Raw genomic sequence first — 14,557 nt, forward strand, 5'->3', positions numbered from 1 at the left:
TTGGGGATGTTTTGGGTGGTTTTGGATGCCTGTGTGGAATTTGAACACACTCTTCTACCCTGACAGCTGCTTTTGAAAACATCAGAAACAGATCTTTTTGTGTCTTGGGAATTACTCTGTAAGAATTTGGATGTTAGTGAAGGGTTTGGGTATTACTGTTAGAGATCCAATTTCTCTGTTTCTTTACACGCTTGGCCCAGTGCATTTAGAACTGGCGTCTCACAAATATTCTGTGTCCAAGTGCAGTTGCTGAACTTAGAAAAAAACTCCATTTTGAAACAGCCCCACTTATCTGAGCAAGTTAAACCCTTCACAGCACAGTCCTCCATAACACATGTTCCTTTATAAACCAAAGCAAAAATCTCATTTAATGCATGATTTGCTTACAGTGTTGGATAATAATAAGTAAGTTCCTTGGGTTTGTTGGTCAAGCTTTTTAGTTCTAAAAACATTGTAGCAACTGCAATAAGCCAAAACTATGCATATGGGAAGAGATGCAAGAAACAGTCAGTTACATCACCTGGCAAGAGTTCTGCTTTGTTCTGCATTCATCTCTAGCCAGTTGTGAGTTAAACAGCATGTTCACAGTTTTGTCCTCAGGTTGGCAATTTTGGTTTCTGTCTCAGTGTTTCAGGCTGCTTTCAAACCAGCAGTTCTACTAATCAGAGCATCTCTGCCCTCCCTGACCTGCTTTGCTGTCCTCAGACTTCCCGGTACAAGCATCTCTGTGGCTGTTTAATGAATCAGGTGTGGGGACTGATCTGAGTAGAGGAAAAAGTCGTTTAATCCAACCCTTCTGGGTTTGAGTCAGCCCAGCTCAGTGTGAATGTCTGAGCAGCAGCTGAGTGCTGCAGGGAAGGCACCCAGGCCAAGCCTGCCCTGGCACCAGTGCTTGCTTGTGTTGGTTGAGGTGTTCCCAGACCAGAACAGCAGTGTGGGTGCACTGAAGGTTGTGTTTTATCTGATTGGAGCTGTCCCTGACAGGGGAGATCCCACTCTGCTGCTCTCTCTCCTCTCCTGGGGCTGCTCAGTGACTCCTTGGCTGCAGGATGAGCTGTCAGGGTGCTAAGCCTGGAAATGTTTGTCTTTCACTTGTTTAAATTGGTGAAGTGATCCCATTCACAAAATGATTCCATGATCAGTAGATCCAGTGTCAGACTGGGACATGGAAATGCATGGCTGGGGCTGAGGATGAGGCTGTTTGGTCAGCCTGTGCTCACTAGCAGTGAAGCACAAATGAAACCACATTTGGCTCTTCAGAACAGTTCCCAGAACCACAGCCCACTGCTTGTCTTGTCTGTGCAAACCCTTCAACAGATGGAGGCCTCTTCAAACCAGGGCTGTTGGTTTGTTTAAAGAAATTAATGTAAATAAATCCCCATGTGGATGCAGATCTTCTCCCTATAGTGTGTTAAATGCTTTACACAGAACATCAGTAGAGGCGTAGAATGTGTGTAAGTGTTTTGGGTGTAGTCTGCTCTTGTGTATCCCTTCTGGATTCAAATTTCTATTTGAATTCAGTTTTAATTAACATGAGGACACAATCCAGAAGTTCTGAGGGATTAGTACTGATGCTTACCTATTAAAAATTTAAACAGAAACAGACATATCCCAATACATGTGCTGAACCACATCTCTGCAACTCGAACTGGGAAACTATGTGTGAGAGCTCATTTAATGCTGCTTCTGAGTCCAAAGCCCCAGGACTTGTCTCTCCCTTTTTTTTTTGAGACTCTCTGTGTGTGGGTGGGCACTGCTGTGATCCAGGTTAGTAGTTTATCATTCCTCACAGTCCACAGAATTACAGACTTCAGGAGTTAGCACAGAATTAAATTGGGTGCAGCTCTGCTGATTTCACTGTGCTTTCCTTGACTCTGTTTCATCCCTCCTCTGGGGGGGATGTTGGGGTGATACCTCTGAGCTGGCAGGAAGCCACAGGAGCCTCTTTGCTCTTTGAAACAGCTGAGCTCTGGCTTTTGCTGTGTGGATCAAGCGAGTGCTGCTGTTGGGTAACGTCCTTTGTTCAGTTGAGTTTTTTTGGTTTTGGTTTTCATCATCTTCCTGTTCCAAGGTCTTTGTGACTTAGCATATGTTCTTAGCTGGTTATGGCACAAACATTTAACCTTTTTTCACAGGTTGCCTATGCTGGCACTAATTCTTGGTGTTTTGTGGTCTGTAGTTACTTTCATTGTCCTGTTCCAGAAACTCAGCCCATTCCTTTTCCAAGCTATAGCTGGGGTTGGATTGAGAGCAGATGTAGATGTTCTGGAGGAGTGCTTTTCCTTAGATTGTTATTTAGTGTATGAGGTGTTCTAGCACACCCTACTATGGAAAAAATAACTTTACTCCTTCCATTTTGTCTCTTCCTCCTGCATTCCTCTGCCCTTATCATGCCAGGAAAGTGGCACATGGCTGTGTATCTCAGCCACTCTGGACTATCTTTTCCCATTTCCTTTTCCATAGTTCCCAACCCTTTGGGTGGCTGGTCAGCATTTCTGTCTGAGTGCAAGTGCTGAGTGCTGGCTGTAGGGAGCCTTCAGCTGGGACAAGCCAGGACTGGTGTCCTGCTGGCAGGATATAGGATGGCAGTGTCACTTCTGCCCTGTGGAGCTAAAGATGTCTGGTGGTTTAGGGGCCTGCAAGCAGTAAACCAAATTTCCTTGCTGTTCAGTGTTCCTTAGGGTTTTCCCCTTCCCAGTGAAGTACTGAGTGGCCATGTGCCTGGTGAGGCCTCTTCAGGGGTCAGTTAAATGGGCAGTCTGGATAATCAGTGTTTGGGGAAATAGTCCTTGAGGCAGAGTCCCAGGGACTGTAGCCATGGGCCAGAGTCCTGCTGTGCCAGGCAGTATACAGGAATGAGGTGAAACGTTTTCAGAGAATGTATTTACAAGATCCAAGAAATACTTGTGTTTTTTGCTCTGTTGTTGGTATGATGAGCATCACCTTCAGCTCCTCAGCAGTTCACCAGCCACCTCTTGAACCAGGCTGGCTCCTTCCACCTACTGTGGTGGGCAGAAGAAAATTTTAGAGTTTAAACTTGTAAATGGACAAAGTTTGTGGACTTGAAAAAGGAAATCTTCTGTGTGTGATGGGGAGTTTGGGCTTTGGAGGAGAAGTTGAATGTCCTCACACAGGTGATGACAATGGGAGGAATACGTGATCTACAAGTCTTTGGTTTTCTTTAGGAGTAGAAATCCATTCCTGCAGTCAGTGTTTCCAGTGGGGGTCTTTCCCTTGTCCCTGGCAATTCCCTCTCTTGTCAGAGGTGTAGCTGCTGCCCTGGAGTGTTTGCAATCCTTGTGGCAGACCAGCTGGCTGCTCCTGCAGGAGCACTTGGGAGCTGAGCACCAGCTGCTTCTGGGCAGCCAAGGGAAGGTGTGAACACTGGAAATGAAGCAGTGGAGAGAATAGCAGCAGCAGCAATGTGGTAACAGGTAGAGAGTAGTGTACAAGCCCGCTGTGAGCAGGATATGCACACACCAGTTGTTTGATAACAACCAGACTGTCCTGGGAGCTTTCCCTGTCCTGTGCTGGAGAGTGGAGAGAAAGGGGGAGGCTACAACAGGGGCGGGGCAAACTGGGAGTGGAGGAAAATCTCAGACACACAAAACACCCCATGTTGGAAGTGACCCATCAAGATAATTTAATCCAGCTCCTGGCCCTGCCCAGGACACTCCAACAATCCCACCCTGTGCATCCTTGAGAGCATTGTTCAAACGCTCCTAGAGCTCTGGCAGCCTTGGGGCCATGCCCATTCCCTGGGGAAGCTGTTCAGTGCCCAAAGAAAGCCTTTCCCAAACATCTGGGTAGCAAACCTGTTCTTTTCATTTTTCCTTGATGGTTAATAAGAGAATTCTGTCTGGTTGAGAGGCAGTAAATGGCAAGTTTCCATATTCTGCTTTTGTTCATTTGGACAAAATAAAAATAAAACCCCCATTTGTTAAATGTGTAATGTCACAATGTGAAACTGTTTCAGCTTTTCCAGTAAGTCACTGGTTTTCTTAAGTACTGTGGTGCTTTGTTTATGACTTTCAAGTGGCCAACTTTTGGGCTGACACTGATCTCACGTGGCCACAAAGCAGCCTGTAGGAAATGAACCTTATTCACTCTCCCTGTTTGTTTTTTTTTTCCTTTCTAACTTGTAAGATGACAATAAGATAACAATAAGGCTTGAAATGTAATGAAGATGTTGGAAATCAATAGAATAGAAATGAATAGAAGTGGGTCAGGTTGTGGTGAAAACCTAAATGCAGGGGTAAGCCAGGTCTATTCAATGCTGTTTCTAAATTATTTTCCTTGAAGGGGAATATATGAATAGGAGGATTTTTGAACTTGAATTGAGGAATTAAGTAATGAAAATGAAACAAACTATGACTATAACTAAATTATGAAGTGATCCAATGACTCTTTTCTTCCTTTTTGTTTCCCATAGGCCGAACTCACGGGCATCAAATGGCGTAGGTACAACTTTGAAGGCCATGGGGACTGTGGGCCCATCATTTCAGCTCCAGCCCAGGATGATCCCATCCTGCTCAGCTTCATCCGCTGCCTGCAGGCCAACCTGCTGTGCGTGTGGCGCCGGGACGTCAAACCCGACTGCAAGGAGCTCTGGATATTCTGGTGGGGGGACGAGCCCAACCTGGTCGATGTCATCCACCGCGAGCTGCACAGTAAGCCACTCTTTGCTTCTCAATTTCCTCCATTTTTTCCAGTGAAAAATGATTTTTTAAAAATGCTTTAACTTGCTACCTTATGTGATTTTGTCATAGTTCATGTTTTAAGACCTACAGGAAAACAAAAAACCTGTAAATTTGACTTTTTTTGCCACGTGATAAAATGCAAAGTGAAACTTGAACTCAAGAAACCTGTAGTCAATATCATGACTTGGATTTTTGTGGAACCTCTGAAAGTAGAGTATGTTCTAGTTCCAAGGGATGATGATGATGATGATAATAATAATAATAATAATATTAATAATAATACCTCAGCTCTGGCATAAGGTGGAATAAATATGGAGTCAGGTGAACTCCATGGCACCCCAGGTAAATCTGTGAGGTCAGGACTTGCTCGTGCTGCAGGATTTGAGCATGATCCAACGCAAGTTGCAACAAGTGAGTGGAATGGCAGGTAGGTCAGAGGTGACAGTGATAATTTGGTGATTATAGGCTTTGTGCAACTGGGATTGTCCTCAGAGTCACCAGAATGTGGGGCCTTAACATGATAAAGTTACTTCTACTGTGTCTGTTGTGATCCTGTTTGGGTTTGACTATATCCAGTGTGTATTATTTTCTTTTCAGTGGTGTATTGCTGCTATGACAAGTCTTAGTTTGCCTGAACTACAAGGTGTTTTATTAGGCTGATGAATTTTACCTCCATTTTCACCTTGTGTCTTGCAAGAAAACAACTGAAGTTCACCAGTTCTTGAATAATAACAGTAGTTAAAGAAACCCAAGACAATCATAAGGATCAAGTTCTGGTTTCTTGCAATAATTTTTTATCCTTGTGGCCTTTAGACCTTCTGGTGACTTGGTGATAAAATTTGTTTCAAGTACACAGAATATTTTCTTTATCAAGTGTGCTTGAGTTGTCCTTTATCTCCCACCTGTACCCTGCACTGTTTAGTCCTGGGTTATGATAAATTCATTTATTTTCATTCTGTTCTAAGCACAGTTCCAAACTTCCTGCTTTGATGGCTGCCAGATTGTTAATTTGGCACCAGAGCCTGTGAAATCACAGATATGGAGGCCTGAGTACCTTGGGGTGTGTTCCACACAGGTAGCCCTGTGATCATGTATAATTAAAGAGATGGCTCACAAGTGCTGTGCTGAGCCATTCCACTGACATTCATTTTTTATGAGGCACCTGTTTTGAATGAGGGATGGGTAATATTTCTACTTACCCAGCAAAGCTTTAATAATATATGCTTTTCTCTTAGTGAAATATAGTTTATTTAATATTTCAAATGCAGTAGATGGGACTTAAGTGTCTTTTTATTTGAGGAGAGTTGCAGGTGATGCTTCTGTTTCTGTAAATTGATGGAGCTTGTTTATATCTGACATCTTGGTTGCAACAATGTGATGCTGCTTCCAGTGGTGGTGGTCTGGAAATCCACTTAAATGTCTGGACAGCTGAACCTGCACTATGGGGCAGAATATAGCAAAGCAGCACTGTCACATATTGTCTGCCTTGTTCAAAATTGTATGGAATCACAGAATTATTTAGTTTGGAAAAGACTTCCAAGGTCATTGAGTCCAACCTGTGTCTGATCCCCCAGCTGGAGCACTGAGTGCCACATCCAGGTGTTCCTTGGACACCTCCAGGGATGGGAACTCCACCACCTCCCTGGGCAGCCCCAGCCAATGTTTAACAACCCCTTCCATGCAGAAATTCCTCCTGGTGTCCAACCTGAGCCTCCCCTGGCATACCTGAGGCTGTTCCCTCTCCTCCTGTCCCTGTTCCCTGGGAGCAGAGCCCGACCCCCCCGGCTGTCCCCTCCTGTCAGGAGTTGTGCAGAGCCAGAAGGGCCCCCCTGAGCCTCCTTTTCTCCAGGCTGAGCCCCTTTCCCAGCTCCCTCAGCCCCTCCTGGGGCTCCAGCCCCTTCCCAGCTCTATCTCCTTCCCTGGACATGCTCCCGCCCCTCAAGGTCCTTCCTGAGCTGAGGGGCTCAGAACTGGACACAGCACTTGAGGTGTTCCCACATCCAGGCTGGAGCCTTCAGAGCAGTAACTTCTGAGTGGAATTCAATCTGAAACTCGTTTGTTGTCATGTGTGTAAATCCTTCAAGGATAGATTTCCTTGTTCTATATTAAAAGCACATTGAAACACTTGTAGTGACTTATCAGATATAGTTCAAAGTGATGTAAATTGTGTAAGTGTTGTACATTTTCTGCTGATAGAGCTCTTGGGCTCTGTTCAGTACATTTTAGTTCAAACATCAGTATTGACAAAATTTTGAGCCTCACATTCAGTCAGAACAAGGCATTTATGTCCATTGATTCCTCGAGACAGGACAAAGGACACAGTTTGTGTTCACTGTTTCATGCAGCCAGAAGGCAAACTGAACAAGTTTATTCTGTTTTTTATGGTATAAACAGGCCACAGTTCTGAACTATTTGATAGTTGAAATTAGCTTCCTGAAAATATAAAGGGCTTTTCCATGTGGGTATACAAACAGAAAACAGGAAAGTTACTGAAGCAGAGTTTTCCTTACCTGTCAGCTGGGCCAGAGTAACATGATGCTTTTTTCTGGTATAACCTACTCAGGAAATGAGCTGCTTTGGCTTAAAATGCTGTTCCTGCAGGTTGGATTGTCACTGTGACTTAGAGTTCCATGGCCAGAACTTTGTTGTTGTGCTGTCACATCTTCAGGAGCACAAGTCCCAGGAATCTGCTGCAAATCCAAGAGGAAGACTAGAGTCTCTCCAAAACATTGACATCTGAGATATAGGGACTATAGGGAATAATGCCTGTTAGTAAGATCATGAATTCTTATCAAGAATAATGTTTTGGATTTCTCTTCTTCTGCCTAGGACTTGTGTGTTGAAAGTGAAATATTTTATTGATAACTAAGTTTTAAAGAATTTAATTTTAAATATTATGTTTTATTAATTCAAGTATAAATTATAATTTTTGATTTTTTTTGTGGATAACTGAGTCAGTGCAATAGTGCTGTATGATAGTTACTGCTTTCAGTAAACAGGAAAAGTCCAAACTGAGGCTTTGCTTTCAGAAGCACTGCAGAAACTTTTGCTCATGAACTCTTTATCTTTATAACATTGAAGATTTGGTAAACAACAAATCTGCCATTAATAAAAGAATTTCAAATAGTCATAGGAAAACAACTTAGTGGTTGTAAACAGGAGGTATGAGGAGAGTTGTTTATGTAGTAGCTTTCCAAAACTGTGGATAATTAAATGCTGTCATGGGAGATTAAGTAAAAACAATTATTTGCAGAGCAGTTATAGATCAGTGGAGTGGTTGGATTAACCAGGCAGCTGGGAACTTCAGAACTGTCTCTTGCACATTCTCCTACATTTCTTCTTCCTACCAGCCTTGACTGTGGTGTTCTGGTTTTTATTGTGCTGGCATTTAAAACTGGATGAGAGGTTAAAGACCTTTATTCAATCCTGGGTGGAAAAAGCTGATTGGGGTGGGGTCAGTGAGTGAGGAAAAACTGGAGTGATTCTGTAAGTCTGAAAAAGTTGGGCACGCTTAAGTTTGTTGAAGTTTGGTTTTCTGAAGGATAAATGCTTTTTAATGATATTGCCTGGAGAGGTTTGGCAACTGTTCCAGCTCTGGTACCTTTCTCCACAAATCTTTTTTTTTTTTTTTTTTTTTTCATCACACAGAAGAAGTGGAAGGAGAGGAGGGAGTGTCTGACTGTTGGCAGCGTTTTTGACAGGAACGTTGTGGATTTGCAAGTTGCAGAGCTCTCATTTGCATTTGGTGACCAAATACCATCTGGAGCATCGCAGAGAATTTAGACTCAACTCTTGGGTTTTCTTTCTTCTCTCACCCCTGCCCTAGACCCTGTGGGTTCCACAGAGATTATAGGAAAGGGAGATCTGTTCCTCAGTTCTCTTCTTGACTTTTCCAAAGAGCACTTTGCCCTGACATTTTACACCACTCCAAGAGTTGGACTTGATGATCTTGTCTCTTTCAACTCAAAATATTCTGTAATTCTCTGACAGTTTTGTCTATAATCTCTGATCTGGATTTATGGATCTATTCCACTTTGTCTGCTGCATTTGTGGTACAGAATATTGGAATTCTCAGGGTTAATACAGGGATTATATGTACCACTACTGAGAATACAGGTTGGTGACTGTAAGCACAGCACTGGAGGTGGACTCTGGAAGGCTGGGAGGATGTGAGACAGGAGCTTGAAAATGAATAAATTCTGGGTGTTTGATAGTTCTTTAGGTAAAACTGCATCTTTCAGCTTAGTAGCTTGTGTGCCTGAACTCACTGATTCTGGTAGGTATTTGGGATTTCCATCGATATATTGCACTTGATCCATTAATTTCTGGAGCTCCTTCCCCAGAAATATGATACTATTGCACTTTCTGCTGTGTAGAATATAAGAACTGGGATGGAAATGCTTATGAAGAATAGATGATCTTGAATGAATTAGGCAAGTCTTTCCTGAAGGATTATTGTACATGATCTTTGCAGCTTGGTAAGTTTAAAAACGTAGCTGAAATTTGAGCTATGACAGGAAAAACCTGGAGCTTCAGCTCGTTCCTGTTTATGAATTCTTGGCATATCAGGCTGGCGCAGCCGTAATCCCCTGGTGCTGATAAAAGCGAGCAGGGAAAAATGCTGCCTGTAGGAAGAGCTGTGTGCAGGGCACCCACATTAACCCACGTGGTTGTGCCCCAAATTAATTTTTCTTACTGTTTCTCTGCCTGAAATTTGCTGATTTTTACCTACAGGAAAGCAGAACATGTCAGCTCTGTTTTTAAGGATTTTCTCCTGAGGAGAACAACTTGCCCCAGAACTCAATTTAGTTGTTTTTATTCCTGCTAGGAAGGGTTCTTGATGCTCCCTTATGAACTGCCAGATTTCCAAGTTTCATTTAGCAGTCAAGTCAGTGTTTAACCTGTAAATGTTTAGTAGTTGGTGCTTGTCAGCATTTAGTAGGGATTAAAGAAAAATAAGGGAAAATTTGGAAAAAATGATATTTTTTGGTTCCAATAATGTGAAAGAGAATAAGGTAGTGAAAAATCTACTTTCCATCTCAATTTGAGCCTATTTAAGGTTCTTTCAGGGTATGATATTATTTCTGCAATTGTGAGGAACTGGGAGCTCTGTCAGGAATTAGAGTCTCTTCTAAGCTGTGCGTAGTGAGATACGTTAATTATTGAATGAGGAGATGTTCCTGTCTATTCAAACACATTTGGGAAGCAATGCGTGAAATGAAGGCTGAGCCCCCTTGCTGTGAAATGGGTGTTCAAATCAGAGTGCTCCTCAGTCCTTTCATTCTACCATGAGGTTATGGCAGTGGGCAAGAAGGGAGGGAGTTGCTGCTGGAATTGCATTACAGCTGACTTGGAGACTTCCTTGGATTTGCCCAAATGTTATTCCTGGGATCCCTGGGCTTTGGTGAAAGCATGGGATGTGTATTACAACAATTTTCTGTACTCTGAGTAACTCCATAAACCCCAGAACTCTTGTCATGCCCAGTGGTACCACGAAGGAGAGCAGCCAGGACATGGAAAAGCAGTTCACGAACAAGGAATAAAGGATCTGAAATGCAAGGCTTTTGGAAGCCTTTCCATTTAAAAAGCAGCAATGAATATCAAGCAGCTGAGTACCACTTATTAATAATTTGAAGTGAAATCTGAAAATGGTTAATTGCCGGTTCTTGAGCGCAGAGTGGAATTAACAAGTAGGTTCCTGTGACAGAAGACTTTATTGGAATATTAAGTTGCTGAAAAGTCTGTTTCTAGCTTGATTATTTTCAATAAGATAAGTAATTTGCATTTTCTTAATTGCCTAGCATAGATTATTCCCAAAGACATGAAAACAAAGTTCAACTTTTCCATTCTTTTGGCAAGAAGATGGGATTGAAAAGTGAATTCCTACTTTCTCAGCCCACAGAATTGTTCTGTGACCCTTATATCTGACGCTGGTAATTGGTGTCCAGTGATTGCCAGTTGAAGTTCAGCTTAGACAAAATAAACTTTTTCTTTTAAGCAGGCATATTAAATGAGGTTATTATGCCATCATTTGGGATTAAGGAATTGCTTCATGGGAAAATGCCAACTCCTTTTATACACATGAAGTTGACAAGAGCCTTATTGTGTCTGGGCGAGATGTCTTCATTTTGTTTTGCTTTCTTTTAAAAATAAATGTTTTTCTCACCACTTCTACTCCTTTTACTTGAAAGTTGGTTTGTGGGAGTCTTTAAAAAAAAAATTAAAATTGAGTGTCCTGTTTGGAATTCTGATTGCACTTACCTTTGCCTTAATTCCTCTTTCCTTCAGTGGTTTTGTCTCCCTATGAACAGGGAATCTCAGTGTTCAGAGCAGGATCCAATGAGTACATGTGGCATTTGTGAATTCATTACCAATTCTAGTCAAGAAATGGACCTTACTGATCCTTGTGGGTCCCTTCCAGCTCAGGATATTCCATGGATCATTCTCACATAGTGTGTTTTCCCTCTTCTTACAGCTGGCAATATCTAAGGCTAAAAAGTTATTTAAAAGTCTGAAATCTACCAAAGGGCCATGTGTAAAAAAGCCTAATGCTTTTTGTTGTTTTATTTTATTTGTATCCCTCAAGAATTATCATCCTAATTTTGTTCATGGCTGGGAATTTGGAGGTTTTCCTGTTAATTGCAACAAATTACCTTCTGGAAACAGTTTAGAGGAAAGACACTGATGGAAGGCAAAGCCAAGAAATTCTCTACTGAATCCATGTGCTTCCTCATAGTCTTTCTGCTTTCCAACTAGAAGCTCAGTTTGACTGAAATAATTGAAATTTTGAGTAATTAACCTTTAGGTTTTATTTGCCACACAATAGGTCTTGTTTTTTTTCTGGTGTTTTTGTGAGAAAAGGCGTTGGTATTCCAGAGGGAAAATGAACAGCTGCCTTCTGGAGGGAAATTTGATGGTCCTTTGGCAGAACTGTTTCAGCAAGGCCAGAGTCAGAGAAAATCCAGGATATTTAAAGTGGGATAGAGCTGTGCGAGTGGAACTGCCTGGAAAGCACTGGAATTCCAAGCAAGGTTCTGATAGCTGGGAATCCCTCCCAATAACAGCAGAGTGAGATGTTAATAATGAATCCAGGAGAACTATTGTGTAAAATGGGCTTGGAATTAACTGGAGTGCTGAGAACAAACTCAAGTCCAAATTTTGAATGTAAATAAAATTGATGTGTTACCACAGGCAATTTGGTGAACCACGTAATTAGGTTTTTTCCATGAAAAACGAGACATTATGCTGCAGCTGCAGCAAAGCAGTATGTAAAGGATTTATATTCTAGTTATATGAAAATTAAACAATCATTAAAATACTGTATTTTTTAAAGTGCTGCTCAGGGAGGGGGGAAATGAAAAAAATCCAATCAGTAGAATTTATTTTTCAGCAATGTATTGGGCAATATCAGCCTCAGTAGTTGATGTTTTTTCCTTTAGGGAATCTCTTTTTCCAGTGAAATGAACTCACTTAACTGTGTGAAGTAAATCTACGTTAGCTTGAAGTGAAATCTGCATTAATAGGGCTCATTACTAATGTTTGTATTTGGAAGTATTGAGTAATTCTAAGAACACAGGGTAAGCTCTACTGGAAAACTTAGACTTTAAAAATAGGTGAAATGCCATCTTCTGAAGAAAATTGTTAAAAAATTGCATACGATTGTATTTTGGTAATGGCATTTTTAGAATAATTAATGAACTTTAAGTGACAATGACGGTGCTGGATTGCAAACAGAAAACACTGAAACACAGCTCTGCTGATGTTAACATATCATTCCTCTTAAGAGAGACATGGTTTTCATTATATAAAAGTCAGTTTCTTTATAATGAAGTTCCTGTTAAAGGTCATAAATCTTACTACAGCATTCTTGTACCCCAAGCCTGAGACTGGTTTCATTTTAAGTGGGCTTCATTATACACCTGCACTTACTTATCCTGGGATTTGACTGTAATCTGTAGGACAAGTGCCTTGGATAGCTGGCAGTGTGTCCATGTGGCAATTCCCAGATGTGATCCATGGCTTGGGGTGCCAGTGATCAGCCAGGAAAACGGGGAGGGAGGCAGCTTTGGAAATGTGACGTTTGTTCCTGATGTTTATTGAAACCCTGGGCCCTGAAACTGGAATATGGCCTTTCCAAAGAAGCAAACAAAACCATATTTCTGTGTGGAATGAAGAGAGGAGCAAGTGGAAAACAACTGAGTACATGGGATAGGTTAAGAATGAGGGTGCATTCTTTCCTTTGCTCTTTGCCTGTGGGAAGTGGGGGTTTCAGAAGGAAAAGGCTGGAGTTGTCCTGTTAGTTAAATATTAGTCTCTTGGTTAAAAAAAAAACAAACAAGCCAACCAAGCACCCGTGTGTTGCAGTCACCCATATAATGATAAGTAGAGCTTTGAGTGGAACAGTATAAAATTGATTTTCCAAGGCTGAAATGCTCAGTAGTTTGAAGTAAAGGTACAAACCAGAGGAAAGGCATGCTGCAGGGTGGGTGGGCACAGCTGAAATGCTTTTGCCTCTTGGTTGATGTAAATCATGTTTAAATGTGTCCTTGGAGCTGAGCAGGAGCTGCAGCCCCAGCCCAGGTCTGGGTGCTGAGCCTGGCTCAGAGCAGCAAAGGCTGCAGTGCTGCTTTGGTCCCAGCAGTGCCCTGCAGCTGTCCCTGTGCTCTCTGGGCTCAGGGCTGCTGGGAGCCCAGCACAGTTTCAGTTTCTGTTCCCGTGCTGAGGGCTGGGAGCTCCCTGAGCTGCCTCTGCCTTGGCACAAGCCCAGTGCTGGGCTGGGCCCTGGCACAGGCACCTCCAGTGTTCCCTGACTGTCCTGACAGCCATTCCTGCTCCACCTTCACAGCCCTGATCTCTCTGCTCCTCCTGGACAGTGTTTGCACCAAATCCTGGGACATTTATTGCTTTGGAATAGTCAGTGACCCAGAGGAGTCAAACTGAAATGCTTAGAGTTTTTATAACAAATTGATAGGTGGATCATACAAATAACCAGGCAAAAGTAGCTCCGTAGATTCCTGGAGAAATTGAAATGTGAATTTACTATATTAAAGTGCTTATATTGATAAACTTGGTCTTAGAAGGAGGAGCAGAAGGTGGCAGGTGTGGCAGTTTCTAAGCAGGAAATAAATATCAGATTTGCAATAAAACATTTCTATTTTGTAGTTGTTCCATGACATTCTGGTTACCTCTGAAACACAAGTAATAGAACACCTTTCCCACCAGGGAAACTTCCAGTCATAGGTGATGAAAGGGTCTCTTTATAGGATTTTTTTTTACTGGAATGGCTTTAACAATTTAAAGTACTTATTCTTTGAAGCTCTCTAAAGAGATGGGAAGTATGGACAGTGTTATTGTGTCAACAGGAGCAGCAGAGTTTGGAGTCTGATGGGTTTATGGTTCTGGGGAGCTGGAAGGAAAGTTTTTTGGTCCTTTTGGAGTTTGACAAAATTTATTCTATGCAATACTTGGCTACATATGTCAACGAAATTCTCTGGAATCTGTTCTCTAAGGGAGCTGGAGGGGAAGTGTGTGGTGTTTGTCTGCCCTGTCATTTTTTTTGGTCTCTTCTATATGAAAAGGATGTGATTTCTGATATTATGGTAATGAGCAGTGTGACTGCAAAGCAAGTTTGGCTTCTGTATTTGAGTGATGTCCTCTGCTCTTATTAAGGGATGGAGTCGATGTAGGACTGTGCTGGGATAGAATGGTGAAGGGCTTAACTGACAATCCTGCCCTTTCCAGAGATATTCCTGAGAGTTCTACCACTTTAACTGGCTGCTGGTCAAGAGGAGTCTGTGTTCCTGACAAAATCTTTATAGGTTTTCTTTAATGTGTAGTTGGCTTATTGAAAGATAGCA

At 42.1% G+C, this 14,557-nt stretch overlaps 1 protein-coding gene across 1 annotated transcript in view; it reads left to right on the top strand.

The window, feature by feature from the left end:
• Nucleotides 1–14,557, top strand: part of MED13L (mediator complex subunit 13L) — a 164,466-nt gene that overhangs the window by 14,470 nt on the left and 135,439 nt on the right. Inside the window, exon 2 of the mRNA XM_036393122.1 lies at nt 4,433–4,670. Coding sequence (XP_036249015.1) covers nt 4,433–4,670 — 238 coding nt within the window. The remainder of the gene's footprint in view (nt 1–4,432; nt 4,671–14,557) is intronic.

This window comes from Molothrus ater, chromosome 18, assembly GCF_012460135.2.
Source record: "Molothrus ater isolate BHLD 08-10-18 breed brown headed cowbird chromosome 18, BPBGC_Mater_1.1, whole genome shotgun sequence".
Taxonomy (NCBI): Eukaryota; Metazoa; Chordata; class Aves; order Passeriformes; family Icteridae; genus Molothrus; species Molothrus ater.